The 25,668-nt window shown below is 40.5% G+C and overlaps 1 protein-coding gene across 1 annotated transcript; it reads right to left on the reverse strand.

Moving 5' to 3' along the window:
- Window positions 1-25,668, reverse strand: DSC1 (desmocollin 1). The gene is given in 17 exon segments (XM_033155085.1): window positions 1-1,914; window positions 2,875-3,091; window positions 3,093-3,148; window positions 5,964-6,091; window positions 7,716-7,964; window positions 8,062-8,274; window positions 9,747-9,886; window positions 10,531-10,790; window positions 12,186-12,371; window positions 12,753-12,887; window positions 13,767-13,942; window positions 16,727-16,871; window positions 17,223-17,378; window positions 17,873-17,983; window positions 18,646-18,848; window positions 19,903-19,987; window positions 25,539-25,668. Coding segments are annotated over 17 exon segments (2,736 nt in total). The 5' UTR covers window positions 25,617-25,668; the 3' UTR covers window positions 1-1,716.

Raw genomic sequence — 25,668 nt, forward strand, 5'->3', positions numbered from 1 at the left:
TACAGCACACCTCTTTCCCTTTATTTGCAATTCAAAATTTCCAATACATTTCTCTTGAATTCCCAAACAAACTGTATGTATACAGATGTATAAAAAAATATCAGTCAATGTTTATTCCATCAGAACCGTATACAACAGGCACATTCATGCATGTAAAGTGCAAAGCACCAATCACTACGTGATAACACAGAATCAGTACAGATCATACCTTCGTTGCTCCAAGTTCAGCTCCCCACTTTTCCTGAGATGGGAGGAGCCAACAATAAGTAGTGCCCGAACGCTAGCGATTTTCTCCAGTTCCTATCGTAGTATTTTAACACTCAGCTGTATTAGAGTGGCAAATACAAGTATTAAACTTTCAATTAATTTAAAATCTTTCGGGGGAAACTGCGGCCTTGGCAAACGTTTTCAATGACATGTGAAAGTCACATTTTAATTTCCATACTTATTCCTCCAGTTGATTTGAACATACAAACTAATGCTGTCAGATTTGGTGAACACAAAAATTCAGTACAAAGAAAAATGTGTACATATATACATTAAAACATTTCACTCTCTTCCTTCTCTATTTACCAATTTAGCAGCTTTGGCCTAATTAAACTCATCTAGCAGTCCATACAGCATAACCCTCTCAACACCAGTATCACTGCAGCTGGTAAGGTTGGAGCTGTGCCAGGTGAGCTTTGCCAGTGCACCTGCATGGACTGACCTCACTACCACTGTGCTCCATTCATGTATGCTAAAGCAATACTAGCATTGGCATGGCCAGCTCCACTCTGCCATTACATATATACTAATAATAAGTGCTATTTTTCTAGAAAAAGAGGTGCCAGAACTCACCATGAATATCTCCCTCATTCTCCTAGAATAGCAATGGCGCCCACCTGAGAGATGGCAGAACTGAATTCCGGTGAGTTCAGGATGAAAAAAAGTCCTGCTAATAATGAACGCACTCTCTGAGTATAAATCATTACCTAATCAAAGCAACACTGTCCATACTCAAGAAGGAGGTAATCATCAGGTTAGTGAATATGCTTAAAAAGAAAAATGGAGAGGGAGAAACAAATCGGCCCAATGCATGCATGCTCAGTAGCTACAATAAGCTGTGTTTTGGGGGGAAGTGGGACTGGGGGGGGGTCGGTATGGAGTATTCTAGAAAAGGTCGTGGCTAGCTGCAAATTTTGTTACAGATCCCATTTTAAAAATACTTAGAAACCCTTTTTTTCTTAAGAATGTAAGAAATGAATAACTATTTTAACATTCAGCAATTATATTTAGCGTTTATTTCTATAAAACTAAAGGAAAGATTCAGATGAATCAAACCATGCTTGCTATAACCCAGACCCAAACAGCCAGAAATTTTTGAAGCTCAGTTCTTAAAATGATAAAGAATACATTTTGCCTCCCTGTAACGGTAGATGCAGAGAACACTAGAAACTCTGTTGCTATTTCGAAAAATTATGTGACTACAATATTGACTGTACATTTGGTTTAAAAAAATACTTTTTGGTGTAAATCTAAGGCAGTACACACGTAGGTAGGTCAAATAGCACAGAGTATCCAGAGGTTTAAGCACAGAAAGTTTGATATTGACAATGTTAGAATGTCTTCTGATTAACTACTCCCACGAGAAAAGGGGAGGACATAAAAATATTTTGTATTCAAGTTGCTATCCTGTGGAAAGGGCGACAATTCTCTGCATTGTTGTCAGCACATTTATCTCTTTATACAGGTTTCTGCTAATGTCCTAAACTTGGGTTCCAGCTGATCTAAAAAGTCAAGCGCCTCTTCGTCTTGCTGATCAGTGCAGCAGCCTACAGAGCCAGCCAGCGATCCTCTTCCTTCATAATTATATGAAAGGACATAGTCTTCAGAATGCTTATGCTCTTCGTCCTGTCCACAGAGATATACCTTCTGCATAGGGGAAAAACTGGGTGTTACTTGTTTTCTTAAACTACCTGAACATGACATAAAAATGATTTCGTGGATTTACCTTTCAATGTTTAAATTTTTAATCAGAGTGTGGTCCTCTAATGGGTTCCTATATATAAAAAAATGCACATGATTGTCTATATCATTCATTCTATGAACGAATTTAACAAAATCAACCTACTGATCACATACGTAATATCAAATGCAATGAAGAAGAAGAAGAAGAGAGAAGAAGAAAAGAAGAAGAAGAAGAAGAAGAAGAGTAGTTTGGATTTGATATCCCGCTTTATCACTACCCTAAGGAGTCTCAAAGCGGCTACATCTCCTTTCCCTTCCTCTCCCACAACAAACACTCTGTGAGGTGAGTGAGGCTGAGAGACTTCAGAGAAGTGTGACTAGCCCAAGGTCACCCAGCAGCTGCATGTGGAGGAGTGGAGACACGAACCCGGTTCACCAGATTACGAGTCTACCGCGCTTAACCACTACACCACACTGGCTCTTCCTTATCAGTTTTTAAAATGTTCAGGTAAAATGGGGGGGGGAGACCCCTAGTTATATATTACTTATTACAGGGCAGGCTCAGTTTCTGGATCCCAGTTCATAACATATACAGTTTCTTGGGCGATATTACAGCCATTACTATCAACCGTGGTCAATATTGGAGGAATAATGAGAGATGACGTCAAAGCAGAAGAGAATCACTACAGGAAAAACAAGTTTAAACACCACAGATAAACGAAACAAATACCTGGTCAGGTTACCTTTTCTAAATCCAAACACTAAAACTAAAGGATTGCTTTTCACATTCCAAGCTGCAGGGTGATTTCAAAGTAAATCCTAAACATTTGCTCAGAATATATCACCCATAGTTGCAGGTGATTAGTATTATATCCAGCTAAGAAGATGTGAGTTCTGAATAAAAGTATGTTTAACGGTGCTTACCTCAGTTAGGCGAGGGTGTGTAAAATTTTGCCAATCTGAATAACTGTATCTATATGCATCCATCGAAGATTGTCCATATCCTCCTCTTCCAGATTCTAATGTCTGATGTCCCATTTTAACAGATTCTAAGGTCTGGTGTCCTCCGCCCTTGACTGATTCCAGTGTCTGGTGTCCCTTGACCATCTCAAAGCTTTCCTGTCCTCCAGTTTTACTCCAAGAGTGCCTTGATACAAGTAACCATGTTTCCTGTTTTCACAGGAAGTATATTGGGGTCCTAAAAAGAAAAAATAGCAAAAAGAAATAATAACCATGCTTGGGAAAAGGAATTGGACATTATGAGAAACCATGGAAACAAGGAATGCCATTTGGATTTCTGTATTCCCTTCTGGGTATTCAGTCTTTCCAGTAGGTATACAATGGAAGCCAATCCAATTAACTATCCCTGATTTTGCTTAACATCAAGTAATAGCTCCTGTTTATCCCCCTCCACTTACATTTGTGACAGACATAGGCAACTTTTATGGCCCTGGGATAAATGGAATTCAAAATTCCCCAACTCTGAAGTCCTCCCTACACACACAGATGTTCAGGATTGGAGTAATTGTTCTCTGTTACCCATTGCAAAATATAAAAACTTGTTCCCCTGGGGAGGATGAACACTCAGAAAAGCAAGTGACTCAATTAACCTTAGCCTAGAAAGTGTAGCTCAACTTGACCTGTTAAATTCTGGCTAAAATGGGTGTATGTGCAGAAAGAAAACTTGAACTGTTCAGTGTCTCCTTTTCTTTGCTTGAGCCATTAAAATACTTCTAACTGAAATAATAAGCAGCTTTCCTTAAAGCAAAGTACACTTAATAATCTATAGTTGTGTGCAGGATGTAACATTTTGCAAAGTTCAGTTCTCTCATCCAAGCTGGCTAAGAATTAACAGTGTCAAATGCTTATTACCATCCACTCTAAGAATAAGAATCCACTATATACTGTGATGCATATATGAACTTAAACTCCGATTTTAAAATTAACAAAGTAATCAGCAATATATTCGCCATATTTCTGATTCTTGAGATTAATTGGCTGAGATACCATGGGATTTATATTAGTTCCAGCATTCAAACCACTACCAATTTTCTCCCCCAGCACCTTATATATAGTCTCTCCTTTTGTCCCATTCTCCTTCTTCATCTCCCTTAAAAGCCAAACTAATAGCTTTTTAAAAGCGGCATTTAATTTCGAAAGTGAGGCAGTCCTGATGCAGTGCTGCTTTCCCAATACAGATTGGGGACCCAATGCCAAAAAATGTCTTCCCCATTATTATTTGTTGCCTAGGATTGTGACATCACCTTTAGGGGTAAATAAATAGCAGCCAGGAGGCTGATAGAATACCAGTGCAAGGCCAGTGTTTGTTTGTTTGTTTGTTTGTTTGTTAAAAAAGGTTGTTTAACACAACATATAGTTTTAAAATTTTAAAAGAGGATGCTGTTAAGGTGCTACACTCAATATGCCAGCAAGTTTGGAAAACTCAGCAGTGGCCAGAGGACTGGAGAAGATCAGTCTACATCCCAATCCCAAAGAAGGGCAGTGCCAAAGAATGCTCCAACTACCGCACAATTGCACTCATTTCACACGCTAGCAAGGTTATGCTTAAAATTCTACAAGGCAGGCTTAAGCAGTATGTGGACCGAGAACTCCCAGAAGTGCAAGCTGGATTTCGAAGGGGCAGAGGAACCAGAGACCAAATTGCAAACATGCGCTGGATTATGGAGAAAGCTAGAGAGTTCCAGAAAAACATCTACTTCTGCTTCATTGACTATGCAAAAGCATTTGACTGTGTTGACCACAGCAAACTATGGCAAGTTCTTAAAGAAATGGGAATGCCGGATCACCTCATTTGTCTCCTGAGAAATCTCTATGTGGGACAAGAAGCTACAGTTAGAACTGGATATGGAACAACTGATTGGTTCAAAATTGGGAAAGGCGTACGACAAGGCTGTATATTGTCTCCCTGCTTATTTAACTTATATGCAGAATTCATCATGCGAAAGGCTGGACTGGATGAATCCCGAGCCGGAATTAAGATTGCCGGAAAAAATATCAACAACCTCAGATATGCTGATGATACTACCTTGATGGCAGAAAGAATTAAAGAACCTTTTAATGAGGGTGAAAGAAGAGAGCACAAAATATGGTCTGAAGCTCAACATCAAAAAAACTAAGATCATGGCCACTGGTCCCATCACCTCCTGGCAAATAGAAGGGGAAGAAATGGAGGCAGTGAGAGATTTCACTTTCTTGGGTTCCATGATCACTGCAGATGGTGACAGCAGTCACGAAATTAGAAGACGCCTGCTTCTTGGGAGAAAAGCAATGACAAACCTAGACAGCATCTTAAAAAGCAAAGACAAAGGTCCGTATAGTTAAAGCTATGGTTTTCCCAGTAGTAATGTACGGAAGTGAGAGCTGGACCATAAAGAAGGCTGATCGCCGTAGAACTGATGCTTTTGAATTATGGTGCTGGAGGAGACTCTTGAGAGTCCCATGGACTGCAAGAAGATCAAACCTATCCATTCTCAAAGAAATCAGCCCTGAGTGCTCACTAGAAGGACAGATCCTGAAGTTGAGGCTCCAGTACTTTGGCCACCTCATGAGAAGAGAAGACTCCCTAGAAAAGACCCTGATGTTGGGAAAGATGGAGGGCACAAGGAGAAGGGGACGACAGAGGATGAGATGGTTGGACAGTGTTCTCGAAGCTACTAACATTAGTTTGGCCAAACTGCGAGAGGCAGTGAAGGATAGGCGTGCCTGGCGTGCTCTGGTCCATGGGGTCACGAAGAGTCGGACACGACTGAACGACTGAACGACTGAACAACAACAACACATAGTTTGCTATGTCTTGTCATTTCATATAATTAGAATGCCTTCGCTCTCGGATCTGTTCCCATCTAACCGTCTTTGCTTCAGCATTTAAACAATGTTAAAATCTTTTCACTTTCTCAAATCAAGTTCCTTCCCCCTCCTCCCACTTGCTCTGAAGCTGTGTGTGTGTGTGGCATCGATTGCCCAAGAAATAACGAGCAGATAAAACAACTTACCATTACTTCTTCACCAGGTGCTTCAGTGTTTGAAATGATCAAGTTCTGATTAGCTAAATCATCACACACATGCTTACTGCTACTCACAGGTGCAGCACCGCAACAGCCGCAAAGTGTTATCAAGATTACTGGAAAAGCGGATGGGGAGAGGAAAAAGAACCAGATACAATAAGGCATCAGGGCATCTACATATTATTATTATTATTAGACTTTTATTTCTTAACAGTATTTTTACCACCCTCTTCCTCCAAGATGGCAGCATCAGCAGTCTATGCCCTCCCCCCACATTTATCCACACAATATGCTCATGAGATAGTTTAAAAGAAGATAGAAAATCAGTGGCCCAAAGTGACCTAGCGAGCTTCGTGGATGACTGGGGATTTGAACTTGGGTCTCACCAATCTAAGCACTCTTAACTACAATCCACACAGGTTTTCTTTATGAATGCTCAGACCCAGTGTTTTTGGGTACAAAGTGAGGTGCTGGTATTCATAACTTGATAAAAAGTGTTGCGGGTTCCTGGACAAAATGTCTGCCACGGACATCAAAAAAAGTGGTGTGACAGTACTCCTTACCAGTGAGCACCATCACAAAAACCCACTGCTTAGGCCTAATAAAAATATATATTTGCTTCCAAGAAAGCTCCAGACCAGCTTCAGTAGAACTTGCTTCTAAGCAGTATGTGTAAGAAAGACGTAGAAATGCCATTTACTCTACTAAGAGTAAATGAGCAGGTCAAAGAATGTGTTGGTTAAGTACTAACAGAACTGGCATCAAACAGGACCGATCCTTGCCAAGAGCCCCCCTCCAGCAGGGTGGACCTGCCAACATGAAGCAGCTTCACTGAGCAGGGAATGAAGGGAGGGTGTCTTGCCCAGGGGCCTGGATCTGACAATGTGTACTTCCCTGAAAATCTATCACCTCACCCAGTCCATATTCAGTAGTGTACTGGTTTAATTGCAGTTGACACTGATTTAAGTCACCTTACCATAAAATGCAGTTTAAATGCTTTAAAAATACAAATTATCTCTTTCTTTTCTTTACTATTCGAAAGCAACCACCACAAACTATTGCAGTATTATAAGAATCAGAACAAGTTTCAGCACTTCTCTCTAGTTAAAACCAAAGCAAAGTATTGTACATATCAGAAGCAAAAGCCAAGAGTAGTCAGATAATCCACTGGATGTCTAAAAATCATTTAAATGCACAATTTTATCCAGTGGAAACCATATGAGCTCTTTCTCCAATATGTTCACTAGCTGGAAGGAAATAATTAGGCAAAGAGACTCCACCTCCCCAAATGTCTATTGCTTGAAACCTAGATTTAAATAATGATTCCATACACTCAGTCCTGGCAACTGACTTGGGAGGGGATAGCCAGGCACATAGCATTTACTTGTATAACTGTATCCCTATCCAGCTAGGGATACACCTATAGAAACCTACTTCAATATGCAGAGATATGCTAGCTGCATTGGGGTGCCTATGTGTTTAAGGAAAGGAACCTTTATGGGACTTAAAAGAGCCTGAAGTACATTTGACATTTTTAAAAATTATTAGTTCTTTTATTGCCTATAGTATCATTTAAGCGCAGTATTTAATGGACAATTGTTTACATAAATGAATTAAATAAGCCATCTTCACAGCTTTGAAAACTTCAGGTGTCCAAAGCAGTCTTAACAATCTTATAACATACCCCTTTCAACCTGACATTCATGGCAAATGCTACATTCCATATAAAATAATACTTACATAGTAGCAACAAGGATCCCCCAATCATTGCAAGGATGGCCCAAAGACCAAGTGTCACATTAGGAGTCTGACGTGCAACCGGTGGCACCACCCGTGGCCAGTAACGGCAATCACTAGGGGTGGTGCAATCACACATAATTACACGAACTTCAGTGATTCCACCTTTGCCTGCACGATCAGTTACCATCACAGGGATCTCGTAAGCGCCAAATGGCAAATTCTCTGCTGGTACCAGGTATGCAGATTTTTCTGCCATAAACGAAACAGAAACACAACTCAGTGACGAGCATTATTTCAAAATCATTAATTACTGCAGATGCAAGAAATTTAGGAATGCAGCACACACCATCATGTTGTGTCAATCTCCACTGTGGGATCATGCGGTCAGGAAGAGAAAAACTGAAAGGGGCTCCATGTTCAGGTAAATCAGCATCCACAGCAGTAAGGCAAACTGGTTGTCTGTCTCTGCAAATTATGTACTCTTTCTTGGGAATCACTGGGAAATTGTCGTTTTCATCTAACAGATTAACCACTATTACTCCAGTGCCTGTTTTACCACCTAGGAAATAACAAAGAATGAGTTATAGCCTTACAATTTAATGCTGTTTCCATGATTTAACATATCTTTGTCCTACTGATAAGTTAAACTTCTGAAATTATTAATTTTACTATTTCCAACAGCAGTTCACAACAAATACTTGCAAGGAAACTCACCCAAACAATGGAATCTGAGATGGGCTCAATAAGATAGCCTGTGCCCAAGATGGATCCCACCCCTACATACTCAATGTTAATTACAAGGCATTTCCAGGTTGATGTTCTGTTTTTCAACTAGCATTCATTAGGAAAGGCAATGCTTTTTTTCTGGGGGTACACATACCCTTAAACATTTTGTAAATCTAAGTTTGGCCTCATTGAGGGGCAGTATTTCAATACGAGTAGGAAAATGAGAGTACCCCTAAACAATTTTTAGGGGGGGGGAAGCACTGAGGAAAGGCATTGCTTTTTAAATAACAGAAGAGTAAACCAGGTCCTTCCTTTCTTTGACAAAGAGGCCTGGGCAAGTTGTGTGCACCCCTAAGAGCAAGGCATGTGTCCACATCATGTAAATGGACGGAAAGCAAATCCAGAGGCTTGTGATATTTCCAAAAGACTTTGAGCACCCATGCCAGCCCCTCTGGAAACAAAATAATTAATTCCTGAATGGCAATATTTTATTGTAAAGTATGGCAGTTATATTTTTATACTGATTTATGAGGGGAGAAGTGCTGGCTGAATCTTCCCTTGCTTTGTAAACCTTATATGTGGATTTCACTTTAATGTGTTTCATAGTTTGTTGATGTTGTGTAATATTCTGTGGGGCCTTATGATATACATAACCCATGTACAAATTTGTTTTAAAATGTTAATTTAATTAATGTATATATAAACATTAAAAAAATCTACTAAGAAACCTGGTTAAGAAAATATCATGGCTAGCTTCAAGCATAGTTAACAGTGGTCCCAACGTTAATCTTAACCATGGTTAATGCTGGCAGGGGGGAATCCTTAATCAGCAAAGAAAGGCCAAGGAATGACTGCATGGGTCTGTAGGTGAATCCTAATTTCTTAATTGTGGTTAAGCATTCAGAGGCACACCATGAGTATTGACTCTAATTGTTCATTATTTAACTTAGTTTGAAAAGGGGTTGATAGTATAGACAAAAGTATTATAAAGTGATCATACTGAACTATGGTACACCCCCCCAATAAAACAAATAAGCCCCACCCCTGGCAAAAGAAAAACAATACCCAAAATGATGAGCCCTGGGACTAGCAATGTGATTTCTCTCCCTCTCACTGGGGTCAAGGAACGGTTGAGAAAGAATAAATGGAAGAAAAAGCTTCCCCCACATATAGACACTTCCCGCCCCAGCTGAAGCTAGCAAATACAGCTTTGGATGTGGTATTTGCTCTGCCACATACATATTCAGTCGTTTTGTAGGCTACTTAATTGCACTTTTTAATCTATTTATAGTATGTAATACTCACTCCTGTCCGTTGCAGAGACTGTTACGTTACACTGGTAGAGCTGCATTTGTGGTTGCTCCCTGTCTAGGAGTCTAGTAGTTCTGATCTCACCTGCGTTGTCAATGGTGATCCAGTTACAGGGATCATTTATTATTCTATAACTGTTAGGAACAAATACAGCTGTTAGAAACAAACACCAAAATATATGCTTCATTATATCTTAATGGTTTTTATGCACGGTGCAGTTAAATAAGCTGTTACAAATCTCTGTGTTGTACCATCACACAGCAATGGATTCTCAAACAGCCTCATACTAGGTAGTAGTCTTTAGTATATATGTAAGAGAAGACATTTCTCCACGAGGATGGCAGTACCATCAGGCTAGCATGAAACTCACAGAATGAACCCAATACAAATTCACGTGTACTCCTATATAACAGAACAAGGTCTGCTTGTGCAATGTGCAGATAGCCCCCAGTGTAGTGGTGCAACAACGGAGGTACAACAATGTTTATCCATCACCAGTAACAGCTGGCAGACTGGGATAGAGCACCACTGCTTGCCTGGCTTCCCAACATGGAGGTCACTGCTTTTAACAAAGAGGGGAGGGTGAGGTAGCAGTGAAGTTTGGGCAGTGCAAGTACAGTGGCAGAGCCAATCCAATGCTTCTGCCATTGAGCTTACACCCACTGACCTCATTGCCTGCTCCCACCCTGCTCTGCCAGCTGCTACATCTGTGAATCAGATGGTTGTATTAATACTAACACTAATAGTATAACATGAATTAGGCAACAAAATACTATACATTATGCCTTCAGAATTTCCACTTTCTGGGTCCCTTGCTGTGTACTGGCCAACCATCGTTTCAGCAGGCAAACATTCCTTGATGTTCAAAAAATATACACAAGGATCAAATACAGGGCCTTCGTCTATATCCCGCACTTTGACAATGACGACGCAAGTACTTGTAGAAACTGCTCTTGAATTTGGTGGTAGGTAATAAGGTGCTTCGTTATTTACAACAATTTCCAACTTTCTCTCCTTGTTTCTTTCGTAGTCTAGCCCCTGGAAAATAAATAAATGTGTGTGTCAATTGCAAGAATTTTCTAATATTCACAGCAAAAACAGACAATTATAGGGGGTTGATTCCCCATTCAGAAGCAGGTTGTGGATGGAATCTCTCTGCCTCCCAGATAGGTTTGTCAATGAAGTAAGGGTTTTTATTGGCTCTTTAGTCTGCTGGACCAGAAGCCCACTTCTGGCCCTGAACCTTTTCACTTGCATTAAAACAAGCATAAGGGACCCATAGCCTGCAGGCCAAATTAGGCCCATGAAGCCATTTTCCCACAGATGACATCATGGACTCAGCTATACAGCTGCAAATAAAATGTTTTAAGTGTGTTTTAATTGCAACATACAATGTGACACTAGGTGGCAATGGTGAGCCTTAAGGAAAATTCAATGTATTTTTGTGGCCCACTCCCTTAGCATTTTATGTAAAGATTTTGTGCTTCTGAAAAGCCTGTTAGTACCTCCCTCTTGTACAGAGGTGGTAGTATTTTGACAACATAAGCAATGGCACTCAAAACTTGAACATTGGGAATGATGGTAGTTTTCCGTAATACAAATGCATTGTGAGTTTCTTACTTTCCCATAGATCTACTTTAAAATGAAAAGAATATCTACAATGGCTTGGTTCACATAACATGCTAAACCAAATAATAATAATTAATAATAATTGTATTATTTAATATGCCACCCATCTGACTAGGTTGCCCCAGCCACTCTGGGCGGCTCCCAACAAAATATTAAAAAGCTCAAAAATAAAAAAACTTCCCTGAACAGGGCTGCCTTCAGATGTCTTCTAAACATCATATAGTTGGTAATCCATTTGACATCTGATGTGAGGGCGTTCCACAGGGTGTGTGCCACTATTGAGAAGGCTCTCTGCATAGTTCCCTGTAACTTCACTTCTCACAGTGAGGGAACTGCCAGAAGGCCCTTGGAGCTGGACTCTGGACTGCACAATGGGGGTAGAGACGCTCCACTCTGGCTAGGACAAACAAGTAAGCATCTAGGCTCTCAGAGAGAATCTCACAGCTGCTTTGTTTCTACCCAGCACTTCTTGCTGCTGTGCAACATTAAGCTAAGCCAAGGTTTACCTTAGTGTGTCTTCTGAACTGGGGCTTGTGATTATGCTCTTAGCTGTAACCAAGATTTGACTTAGTGTGCCATGTGACCACAGCCACTATGTGATCAATATACAAATTGGAAAATAATTGCTGAGAAATAATTATAAATTTAAATTCAGGGACCACAGTGCTGCTACAGAAGGTCAGAGGTGTTAAACTCTGCTGAAATTTATTACCCACTTCTGTATTGCTCAGTATGATTGGAATTATCATAATACTCATTAAACTATATTCAACTGGATATAGAAAAGCTGTGAAATGTAATTACCTTTTCAACACATAGTGTACCAATATTTGAATCAGGATTTTTTACAATTTTTGAAAGCACCATCTTCATTTCCCTTTAAATGTTGAAGGTAGCATGCCAGGCAGGTGTTCCAGGTGAATCTTTGTCTACGATACCGATGTCCATTACTTTTGCACCAACTGTGTTTTCATTAACATATGCTTCATACTGAAATGAACAAGATTTTAACCATATGGTCACCGCAACATAGTTTTCTAAGCACATGCTGTCATATATGTTTTTGCAAATTGCTATGGATTGATAAATTATAGCCTTAAAATATTAATACTTAAGATATAATGCAATGATTAGATGAAATCTGTGCCAGCAACTGAAACTAAGTGTGTGTCTTTATCTTTCTTATTGATAAGGAAACAGAGTCCAGCTTCTTAACCAGGGCTGATGCAATCAGAATAGAGTTAAAAGCTGCAGCCTTGGACACATAATTATGAAACTCATGCAAATGACAAAAACAAAATAAAAAAGAGAATGCAGAAGATCTTAAAATGAAGAGCAATGTTCTAGGAAGTCTGAAGGCATCAAACATACCATGCTGTGCTCACACATGGGTGCATGATCATTTGCATCATCAACTTCAATTACAACTGTTGCAGTATTGCACAAACCAAAGGGCTGACCTCCCATATCTCTTGCTTCTACCAGTATTGTATATGTCATTGTTTTCTGAAAAAGAACACAGCAAATAGTATATGGATATAGTCCAATATAAACACAGTAATGGGAGGGGGAGGCCAATGGAACACAATATCCTCTTAATAACGACTCACTTTAGTAATATTGTAGTAGTAGTAGTAGTAGTAGTAGTAATAGTAGTAGTAGTAATAATACCCCGTCCATCTGACTGAGTTTCCCCAGCCACTCTGGCAGCTTACAGCACAATAAAAACATAGTAAAATGTCAAACATTAAAAACTTCCTGACACAGGGATGCCTTCAAATGTCTTCCAAAAGTTGTGTAGTACTTTATCTCCTTGACAACTGATGGGAGGGTGTTCCACAGGGTGGGCACCACTGCCAAGAAGGCCCTGCATGGTTCCCTGTAACTTCACTTCTCGCAGTGAGGAAACCACCAGACGACCCCTGGAGGAGGACCTCATGCTGAGTTCCTACCTAAACAAATGCTTTTAAGGCATCTTATGCAGAGGTCCATACATTCAGATGCCTGCTTGCCAGCATCAAGTATCCTGTCTCTGACCCTCGCTGCTGCCTCCTGCAAAAAGGTGATGGAAAGAGAGAGAACCTCTCCCTTTTTCCCTGTTGATGAAAGACAGGATAGGTCACCTCCCTTTCTGTTGTATTTTTGCAGGACTAAGCAGCGACTTGTACCTCCTCCAACAACCTGGCACTAACATAAACTCTCTTTTCTGCATAGGATTTAGAGAAGGGAGGGGTCAACAGCAACAACAAAATAATAAGTTTGTCAAGCAAGCCAAACTATAAATTTCCCAGAGATTCATGTGTCCTTTCCCCGCCTCCCCGTCAAATTATGTCTTACTCATAGGCATAATGCTAAATAACAACATTAGACTTTCAATAAAATTACCTCTCTATCCAGAACTGGGTATGCCACAGTAATAGAACCTGTATCTGGATGTATAGTGAACGTACTGGAACCTTGAAGCGGCATAGGATTCTGGCCCACAATTCTGTATTTCAGTTTAGTGTGCAATGTATCAGGTTCATCTCTGTCTGTTGCAGTTATTGTTCCAACCACAGTACCTGCATATACAGAATATCATTGTAACATTTTTAAGATTTTACTATAAAATACTGCTCAAATTATTATTGGAGATCTAGCCTAATAATACGGTGCACACACACACAACCCCCGCCTAAAGTACTTGAAAAGAAAACAACACAATACACGGTTGAGTGGTTATATCCCTCCCTCCCAGGTAAATAATGACACAGGACACATTGAATCGAATTAAATGGGCGAAAAGGCCACAACTTTATTGGTTACGGATGTTGAGCGGTATTGGCTTAGGCATTGGATCCTAACCACTATATCTGACCCCCAACCCGAGTGTTGGAGGTCCGTGAAGGGTTAACCACCAAGGGCAGCACCCCTGATGCTGATCAAGGGGAACTGCCCCTGTGATCACCGTTGGGGCATGGCTTAGGCCCTGACCTCCCTAGGCTTCGTACGGGACCACGCCCCCGGAAACCTTTAAAGGAATACCCTTCCAATGAGGGGCAAGTGATGGCGCTACCTCCCCTTTTAACCTCTATTGATGTTATCCAATGCCTAACCGCCAAAACCAAAGTTGTGACGAATTGCCATGAGGTAGGTGAAAAAAACCCGATTTGGCTAGTCCAATGGGAAAAAGTCCTACCCGGCCCCCCAGCCAAGTGAGGCGACCAACCGAAGTCCATAGCAAAGTCAATAGCTAACCTAAAGGGTGGGTGGGCGGGAGAACCGATGCGGCTGGGGGCAGCGAAAAGAGAGGGGGAAGGATTCCCACCATCTCAAATTAAAGGGTCTGCTGGCCCCTCCCCTCGGCCGACCAGATTGGTCGGCCGCTGGGGAGAAGCCTTGGGAATCCACCAATCATGCAGGGGCTGTGTATCAGCCCCTGCACGTGTGCTCGGGTCGTGATGCCCGCAACGCCACCTCCTGCCGATAGGCGGAAGTGGCTTTGTTAACTTCAGCCTTAGTAAAGCTTATGGACTGCTGCTTTGCTTTGAAACCTCTCCTCACTTCATTTGGGTTAGTGCAGGCATAGGCAAACTCGGCCCTGCAGATGTTTTGGAACTACAGCTCCCATCATCCCTGACCACTGGTCCTGTTAGCTAGGGATGGTGGGAGTTGTAGTCCCAAAACATCTGGAGGACCGAGTTTACCTATGCCTGGGTTAGCGCAAGGGATTCCAGCCCAAGCCCTGGTGAAATGAACAGAAAATATGCAGCAGTGGATGAAGAAGCTGTGCACTGTTTACGTGACTTTTTAAAAGAAGTAATTCTGAGCTTTCAGTTAATTACATATATTTGTAATGATCTACAGATTTTGAATCGCAGAGATTCCTAATGGAGGAAATTGCCTAAATGGATGGGAAGCATATCCCATAGAGGAAAATAAAGGTTTCATATTATCATGTCTTGATAAATCTATGTACACCGATGTCTAAAAAGTGGTCTTATGATCACTTGCTCCCCATCCCCCATCTATACCTATGGAAACTTGTTAAGTTAGCAACTATATGAAATTGCACTGAATAAGCATGTGCACAATTGCTGCTGTCAAACAATATTCTAGGCGTACAGTAGGTGCGGATCTTCTCAATGATGCTGTTCATGTTACATTCATTTTGTTAATAACCATCTAACAGTTATCCCTATCTTCACAAGCAGCAGTTAAATGCTGAACAATAAAAATACGTTTCGATGAGATACAACTTTTATTATATCTTCATTATTTTGCAGCAAAGGTTGACCCAGTTACAAACATACACAGATAAATGAAAACACTCTTCAAACTGGACAGACCAGTTATAAATCTGACTAGCATTTATATCAAGAGTCATGGAAATGAACAAGGGTGCAAATACATTGTCTAATCTGAAAGCTTTTGAAAAATGTGATGGGAAGGGTTATAGCTCAGTGGTAATGCATACTTTGAAAGGAGAACGTCCTGACTCCCAGGTTCAATCACAGGCACCTCCAGTTAAATGATCAGGGAGCAGGTAATGGGAAAGATTTCTGCTTCAGTCCCTAAAATGCTGATGCCAATCAGAGTAGACAATTCTGGACTAGATGGGCTAGTATGGACTTGGTGTATGTTCATATATATCAATGCTCAATATAGTATTAATATGGCACATTCATGCATAATTAGTGTACAGTGGTACCTCGGGTTACATACGCTTCAGGTTACATACGCCGCTAACCCAGAAGTAACGCTTCAGGTTAAGAACTTTGCTTCAGGATAAGAACAGAAATTGTGCTCTGGCGGTGCAGCGGCAGTGGGAGGCAGGTTAAGAACGGACCTCCGGAACGAATTAAGTACAGTACATAACCAAAGTTACCACTGTAATTGTATGTATTTGTGTGTTTGCACATGCATTTATTAGATTTCTAACCTGCCCCATTCCAAGGGGATGGTGCAGTCAATACTTTTAAAATCCAACACAGTATAGTAAAACAAATTAATATTAACCTACACTGGCTTAACATCTGCCATTATATAACATCCAAGTAAGAAGATTAAAGATCTTAACACTGGGCAGCATTCAATGACAGGCAAATAGATGTCTGATTATACAACCAGGTTTTCCTCTCCCCCCCCCTTCCTCTCTACTGCCCCCCATCTGCTCCAGCTGGTTTGCCAATCCTTCAGCAAAGATTTTGGGAGCACACAGAGGTCTGCAGGGAGGAGGGGAAAGAGAGGGAGTCCTGTTGCACATGCAAAGGTTCATTCCACTGGTGGAAGGTCACCATTAGATTTCACTCATTGGATAAAAGTAATTGAAATGATACAGTATTATAAAATTTTTAGCTGCTTACCAGCTCTGCAGTTTTCTACAACATTAAAAGTCCAAGAAACTGGGTCAAATATTGGTGGGTTGTCATTGTCATCCTCAATTCGGATTACATGTCTAAGTGGTACCTCTGGAGTATAGCCATCTAATGTCCTTGCATTGCAAATTATCTGTAAAAAAAGAGAGGGAACATTTTTCTGTAGAATTTTTAAACTCAAGTACATTTTTGTGTTCCATCAGAAAGACATCTAAACTTTTTACTTTATACTTTCTTTTCCCCTGCCAAACTTCTACATCATTAACATCTATCAGATAAAGTTCTATTCAGTATCTCAGAAAAAGCTTTGCTTAGTATAAGCAGAACAAGGTTGCAGATCCTACCATTCCAATCCAAATACTCAAAATGAACAAAGTGTCAATGAACACTACTGATCCATTGTTTAAAACACAGTTTTATACTTATAACAACACATTTGGCACCATATTATAATTTTTACAACTGACAAAGTTCGCATTCTTACCTCAAATTCTGAATACTCTTCCCGATCTATTGGGACAGTAACAAAGAGATTTCCTGTTTCCCTCTCAATATAAAAATAATTTACTGGTGGTTGGTCAACTCCACGACCACTTATAGAATATGTGACGTTGTATTTTTGGGCTGTATCAGAAGACAGCTGTATAAAGAGAATGGTGTATGAAACAGAAAAACGCAAGTCATCACACTATAGCTAGTATCTCAGAATTAAAGTATCAATTTGTCTCTTAATTTTCTGGTACCAAAGTTAGTTCAGACTCCTGAAGAACATGACAAATATTTGTTCATTTAAAATCCTTCACAGTTTACACAGGAATGAAATTTGGTACATACTGTTTAGGCTGTGAGATCATAATCACACTGAGGCAGTAAGTCCTGTTTTAATAGAACTGATTTTCAAGTGTGCTTAGGATCACTCTATCTGGTACAAATTACTCTCCAGCAACTACTTAGTCATCAATAGTATTGATATCATTGATGTTTCCTTTTTCATGTTCAAGGCTTCTCAAAAAGTCATTGGAATTATCCTAAGACCATAACTTACATAGGTTTCTTCTACTCATCTTGTTCATAAAACACATTTGCTAGAGAATAAATGGGGAAGTGTAATCAGACTGGTTTATTAAAAGTTACCTGCTGAATTTGCATTGGGAAAGGTCCTAGTGAGTTTTCCATTATTAGGGTTGGAACAGGAGCCCATCTTCGTTTAGTTCGTCTAAGAACAGTCTCTCCTGTTTTATGAGTCTGTATTCAGGAAACAGAAACAAACATCAGTAGTATATTCTAGTAATTCCTTACTTTCTCCACTCTCCTATACTTTATTGTTCCTATTAACTTTCTCCAGCATTTCACCATGGTATCCATCTTTTTCTCCATGAATTGCTATAACATTCTGGTATGGTGATTTTTGAGTACTTCAACCCTGTATAACTGTTTTCAGTTTTTCATGTCTCTATTTTCATTATATTTCTGTGTGTTTTCTGGAATTCTAATGTCCTTGATGAAGATAATGCCTTTTTTGCTACATCAGTTTTAATTGGGCAATAAAGAGATTCAGCCCTCCTCTTTACCTGAAGTGAGAGCTTAAGTTATATGCTAAATCCAATGTTCTGTCAGCAGTCAATTAAGGCCAAAAACTGAAGTTACAGGAACTGCAAAGCTGCTGTCAAAAGAAGCAGAATTATGTGTCCTCTTTCTCATCCATATTGGAATCACACCTTTTCAATGGCTGAAGTTTGCTTGCAGGGGCAAGGAAACTTTTAGTGCAGTTCTGTCATGTCAAGCATTACTCCCCCCCCCAAAAAAAAAACCACCTCTTTTTCAGTACCTATAACATCTATATTTGCCTAACGAGGAAGGTAACTGAAATGTACTTTGATCCAAAAGAAACCTTGCATGTCACTTACCTTTTTTGGATGTGATAGCAAATTGACATGTATTTTCTTTTGCAGATGACCTTGCAAGTCATTAAGCGATATGGTAAAAGCTTTCTTCTCAGAAGACAAAGAAACAGCATTTGTTGTATATACAGAACCATCTTCTAGAACTATGAAATCAGGATCACTTGAACTGATCAGGTCAGATGTCCTAAGATACTGTCTCAGATTTACTGTAAAACAAAACAAAAACTGTAAAGCAATAAACAAAGCAGCAAAGAACAACTCCCAATTTCATGTCCTAAATTTGTATTTACATGCTTACAATTTTAAAATTTGTACATAGTTGCAGTGTCAGGGTAAAGTTTCTAGAGCATGATCATGACACTCTAGTATGACTCTTGTAAGTTGATTTTATCCACCCAGAGCCTTCACAACTGGGGGAAAAGACTATGACTCATACTAAGATCAATTAAATGAACAAATGAATAAGCGAATGGATGAATAAACTGGTTACAGATGAGAATGAGATGCAAAATCCAAACTTCTTTAGCAGTTTTGTTGTTTATAGATTCAAAAGCAAGCTTTATTTACAATCAATAATGAAATACATATCCCATGCTGCCTAAGGCGTGGCAGAGAGTGCAGCACAACTAGAGGCAGTTTATCTGCTTCAACTGTAAGGGCAGAGGACCCCTCTTGCACTCCTCTGTCATTTTTCTGGGGTTGGGTTTAGGGCAGGGGGGTGTTTAGTATACTTAGCGGGCATGTCAGGAGAGCAGAAATGCATGGGATCCTTCAGGTTCAATACTTCTACTTGTCTACCCATTACACCACCACCCTTTCTGGCTCCATTGATGTCTGAGCCCTGACACTGAGTCAATGAAGTTTCCACAGTGGTGTGGGTGGGGGAATCTTGCATCTGATCTCCTTCTCCAAGGCCAGAGCTCTCTCTCTCTCTTTCTCTGCCTTCAGAAAGTGAGATCCAATGCTTCCTATCACCCCATGAACACCCTCCTAAGATTTCGGGATAGCAGCACAAACCAATGTATATTTATTTGAAAGGAAGCCCATTCTGTTGGGGCTTGCTGCCCATTAATTGTGTCCAGGATTGAAGTTGCAAGCTTATGCTATACTGTAACTAAGCGTAAGCCCCATTGAACACAGCTAGGCTTCCAAAATAATGTGCACTGGAGTGCACTATAAATATGAGGCGGGTTGCAGGTAGAAGAATACAGAACATCATTGTAAAAACAACAGAAAGAGACTCTAGTAATTGTTACTCACTTCTGCCAATTAATGTTCCTGCTTCTAGTTTGGAAGGCACGTTAAAAGTCACTTTCTTGCTAGCTTCACAGAATAAACTTAGTACCTGAGGGGTAAAAGAATCGCATTATTTATTTATTTATTTATTTATTTGTTTATTTATTTATTTATTTATTGTGTATATACAAAACTATAAACAATAGGCAGAAATATAGCATAGTGATCTAACATCCGTGAATTAGGTTGTGCAAATTTCAGTCATATTAAGGAATATTACATATACATTTCCAGGTTCCCCCAACATTTAAGAATGGTTGACAAGCCTTCATGCTATTTGATGTCAATATGAGGAAGGATTTGATATTATTTTGATGCAACAACATCTAGGCCATATTGCACTGTTATGTACACAAGATGCATTTCAGTAAGCCATCTATAAGGTTATGTTCTGTTGATAAAACATCCTCTGGTCAGCAAACAAGAGGAAATTGGCAGCAAACCAGGAAAACTGACACATTTATTAATGTATTAACCCAGAAAATGGAAGTTAGGCTCATGTAGTGCCAATCAGATGGCTGGATTTAGAGATAGTTTGGACAAGCAGATAAAAAGATATTTGACAGAGGGAAGTGCTGCAAAGCACCAACACTATTAGTTCCTCCCTCTTCAGAAGGAACTGCTGGAATGTTAATGACATGCACTTCTTGAGAAGTGCTCTTTTAGGGAAGTATTTATGATGGGAATACTCATTTTGAATTCAAAGTCTGTTGTTCTAACTGTCTCACAGCTCTTGACACTGTACCATTGATTTAGCTTGGGGGATGGGGAATCACTAAATGGGAATCTTAGTTGCAAGGTGAATTGCTATCTTGGCAGCTTGGGCAACTAAATTTAATTCTAGCATGCCCAGGAACCCAGTAAATCAACATGACGTTTCTCTAGGCAGTCTTCAAATGGGAAAAAAAGACAGAAAATAACAGATGTAAGCTATAACTGAATGAGCCTGTGGCTGGAATTAACCATGGGAATTAGTACAGAGATAAGTGGTAATCAATGAGATTTCAAAACGTTCCACAAGTAGTTGCATATACTCTGTACCAAGGTGATAAGGAGTTGAGGTATAATATGCTCCAATGAACAATTTAATTCCCCAATAAGCAGGATATAGTTTCTTCAATGCAAACAGCTTTGCAGACCTGTACATTAGGTAAAGGTAAAGTTACCCCCTGACCATTCGGGCCAGTCGTGGACGACTCTGGGGTTGTGGCACTCATCTTGCTCTGTAGGCTGAGGGAACCGGTGTTTGTCTGCAGACAGCTTCTGGGTCATGTGGCCAGCATGACTAAGCCGCTTCTGGTGAACCACAGCAGTGCACGGAAATACTGCTTACCTTCCCACCTGAGCGGTACCTATTTATCTACTTGCACTTTGACGTGCTTTCTAACTGCTAGGTTGGCAGGAGCTGGGACCACACAATGGGAGCTCACCCTGCCGCAGGGATTTGAAATGCCGACCTTCTGATCAGCAAGCCCTAGGCTCTGTGGTTTAGACCAGGATGCCACCCACGTTATGGAGCCCCAAATCTAGTCTGGAGTAGATCAACACCCTGTAGATTTGCAGTATATAAGTGTAGTCTGTTCCTGAAGTGGTTGAAGAATGCAAAACAGGATATTCAGTGCCTTCATGTATAACACCTTTAGGTAGTTAATGTACAGTAAGAATGTGAGTTGCTTGTTCAACCCTAGATACATACACCATGAAACTACTAGGAATTTCAATGTATCTTCAGGATGTAAGCTACACCTTCAGCAAAAGTACATACAAATGATTTTTGTTTGAGAAAGGTGTAATCTCAAAGTACATCTGACTAGTATACACTAATACTGCATAGAGAGGGGGGAAGCTTGGAGTAGTTATCTTTCATTAAACCACATAACAAAGGACCTACAGAACATCTGGAAATTATCTGCATAAAGACAACTGTATGCTAGAATATATGATACCACACTGAAACAAATCTTTACAGAGAAGATAACACTGAGAACACTACCTTGAGCGTCACTTTTCTCCCACTTAAACACTCGAAAGTCAAAACTAACGTGAACCTGGAATCCACATTTCCTCAAAAGGATCTGTATGAAGATTGCTTCTTAATCCAAAATTATAAGAGTTTTTGATGATTCCATATTTCATAAGCCTTTCCTTCTTCTTTTTAAGTGAATGTTCAGTTGATCTGGTTCCCAGCTGAATCAGGTGACAAGTGTCTGCAGAAACTATTTTGGGTATTTGCCAGTATGTTGTTGGGTTCATGAATGCCCATCATGCATTTCAGAAGCTTGCAAACACGGCATGTCAAAGCAACAGGTGGATATACCAGAACCTTAGGATTTACTCAGAGGTGTGTATAGTAGGATTGCAGTCTAAAAATCACTTTGCAGATTTTATTTGTATATTGTAATTCAGGTAACACATTCAGCGCACTTTCAAACTGGTTTAAACACATACAAACATTCTAAACACTAATAGAATTACCAGTGCCAAGGATGGGATTCACAGAGTTCTGTTTTGTAAAGCTAATACTTTAGCTCAATGTTTTATTGGTGAAGTTCCTATTTTCATCCAAAAAAAGGTAGCAAACTTTTTTTCTGAAGTGTTTGCATTTTAGAACTATTGAATTCTGTCCAATAACATAGGCTTTCTTTATTTTAAAGTATTGTGTCACAATGAAAGCATTATAAAAATGGGACTTGGGTGGTATGTATAAATCTTAAGATTTCAATGGGATATATATTTAACACCCTGTTCCTAAACACCTTGTCTGAAAACAAGGTACAATGATATCAGCAGGCCTTGTAAGTAATATCTGTAATTGTAAAGTGCTTAGATGGAAGAATGCAAGTTTCTGTATACTGCAACATTAATTGAAACAAGTGGGTTCCATGGAAGTCAATTTGATACACTGTCAACTAATTCACATAGAATAGGAGTGTAAGCAGTAACTAAACATTAGATATCCCAAAAATAAATAATGAAATAATGCTGTAAAGCCAAGAGTGTAGATTGAATACCATCAGTAGCAGAGGACACTTTAAAAAAAAAAACCAGGAAAAGTCCATTAAAGGGGAAGTAAAACCAATCATTTAGGAAATTAAATTACTTGCTATTTCTGGCCACAAATGTCAAGCTAGAAGAACCACCAATTAATAGTTATATTACTGTTAATGTATTGAAGGTAAGGGGCAAGTGAACTATTTGCGTCTTGAAACGAAAATCTGATAAACGTGCAGGCTCTCAAAATTATTCTGAGCAGCACACTGGTTGTGCTGTTGTATGGATCATAGAATAACGTTGATGACCTTGAAAGAAATTAGAATGATTTAATTAGTTTTTAACAGTATCAAAAATAAGCCAGAGTGGGACTTAGTCTGAAGCAAATGTGCACAACTAGTCATTACTCCAAATTTTTTGATGTTAAGGAATGATAGAAACAATTGTGACAGAAAATTCAGAACAGTAACTCAATACAGTAAGGTACTGGGAGCCTATTCAATGACCTCTGGATGTAGTCTAGGGTTTCCACAGAAAGGCTATGGGGTCTATAAAGATCTCAGTAACAAAGGAAGCACAATGTTTTCCGTAAGTCTAGCATGATACTGGACAAAGGAAGATTATTTCAAAGTAAGGTACATTTCTTAAAATAAAAGCCACATAGAGACTCTGGGCTGTGTAAATGAGTATTAATATTAACTGGACTATTGCTTACAAAGGATTAGAAGCTCAAATTTCAACCAACATGTCTATGTCTGCACAACCACTAGTTTTTATAGATGTTCACACTGTTAATCATGTTCCCCATTTGTGGGTTGGATCCAGACAAGCATACAGGCAAAGCAGGCCTATTGAAACCAAGGGCACAAGTTAGCCGTGGCTTTTATTTCAATGGGTCTACTCCCAGCATGACTAAATTTGGACCCAACCCATTGTCTGTATTTGACAAAGGGTTGGTAATTCATATAAGCTTCTTTTTTTCTTACTAGATGGCCATCAATTTGGACAGCTTTAAAGGGGGATCAGACAAATTCAAGAAGGCTATACCCATCAATGTCTTCTAGTCATGATTTCCATGTGCTCCTCCAGGATGATATTTGATACCACTGTCTGGGGAGCAGGGTACTGTCTCATGTCATGCTTGCGGGTTTCCCATAGGTGCATCAGGTTGGCCACTGTGAGAACTAGAAGGGGACTTTGGCCTGACCCAACAGAGCTCTTATGTTCTTAGATGCAACCTTAGAATTATTTGAAACATGCAAATAAAATCCACTGCAATAAGAGTGTACCGCAACAGTTATTTCCTACAACACTAAGAAGGGGGAGAAATCTTTCCAATCCCCTATTTGCTTACAGCCTTTCTGCTGACCATAAACCCCTTTGCTACAGACGCTAAACTCAGAGAACAATAGTTTACTGATAGCAAATGGCTAGAAAATGGTTTGTTTTTATTATTATTAAATCTATATACAGTCCTATAACTGCAGGTCTCAGGGCAGTTACAACATAAAATCACAAAATGCATAATAAAAAAATAAAAGAAACCTAAAAGTCGCCCCCTCCCAGTCTCAAATAATCAGTTTCAAATACAGCAGAGAAATGTAGGAACAAGAGGCACTGAATTTCCTGTGCCTCTAGAGAGTTTTGGCCCCACTTCAGGACCTCTTCCAGGGAAATATACTCCCAAGTCTAATACTGATATGTAAGCACACAGATTAACCATCTCACAGGTATAATAAGTATGCCGTCAATTCCAAACCAGCACATTTACTTTTCAAAGTGGGAACCATCCCGGGGAAGACTAAGGCAGATCAAAGGCACGAGTTAATAGGGGCAGGGCGAAACCCGCAGAGCACACAAACGCCACTTAGCCAAGGCGCGTCGCCGATTTTAAAAAGCCTATCCCACGGTATATTCCATCGGATCCTAGCTCTCCCCACCCCCAAAAAACCCCACAGCATATTCCAGGACGAAACTGCCACACTGAAAGCCCCTGAAGTCACCGTGTGAAAAAAAAGCTAATTGAAAAAAGCTACTTGGGGAAAAAAAACTGAGCTCACTTCCGAGTATACGCGTCTCTCCTTTTTTAAAGGAGTCCATGCATTTTCTCTCCTCGCCGCAACACAATGAAGTCTCCCCATTCCCACTTTTAAAAACTTCAGAGTTTCGCAACTCCTACGAGAATCCCCCACCCCTTTTCTCTCTCTCTCTCTGCGAATATGCGCGTCGGAAACTGGGGAGGGGGAGCTTCTCACAGCTTCAAGCCGGTTTCGTAAGCCTAAGAACGAAAAGTTACTTTTCGATGTGCGCAAATAGTATAAAGAGTCCGGACTTTCTGTTTGTTCCGAAGAAGCGTCCCTTGAAAATCCAGGTGGGCGCTGCCCCCCCCCCCCCCCGCGGCACAGCAGCGCCTCCCGCTCAAGAGCCCCGCGGCAGGTCCGCCAGGCCAAACCCAACGAACTTCGCCCCGCAAGTTCCCACTTCGGGGCCGTTACCTGTCGCGGCGGCCTCCGCCGCCGCCCAGACTTCCCGCGCCTCTCTCCCTTCAGCCCACCCTCTGCCTCCCTTCTCCCGCTCCACAAGGCGCGACCCCTACTCCTACTACTCACCAGGAGGCCGACGAAGACCCGGAGGCCGGCGTCCGCCCACGAGCCCCCCATGCGCCGCGCTCTCGCCAGCGGGGCCATGCTGCAGCAGGAATGGGGGAGGGCGACTGGGGGCGCGCGCGCGAGCGGTGGT

Source organism: Lacerta agilis, chromosome 7, assembly GCF_009819535.1.
Source record: "Lacerta agilis isolate rLacAgi1 chromosome 7, rLacAgi1.pri, whole genome shotgun sequence".
Taxonomy (NCBI): Eukaryota; Metazoa; Chordata; class Lepidosauria; order Squamata; family Lacertidae; genus Lacerta; species Lacerta agilis.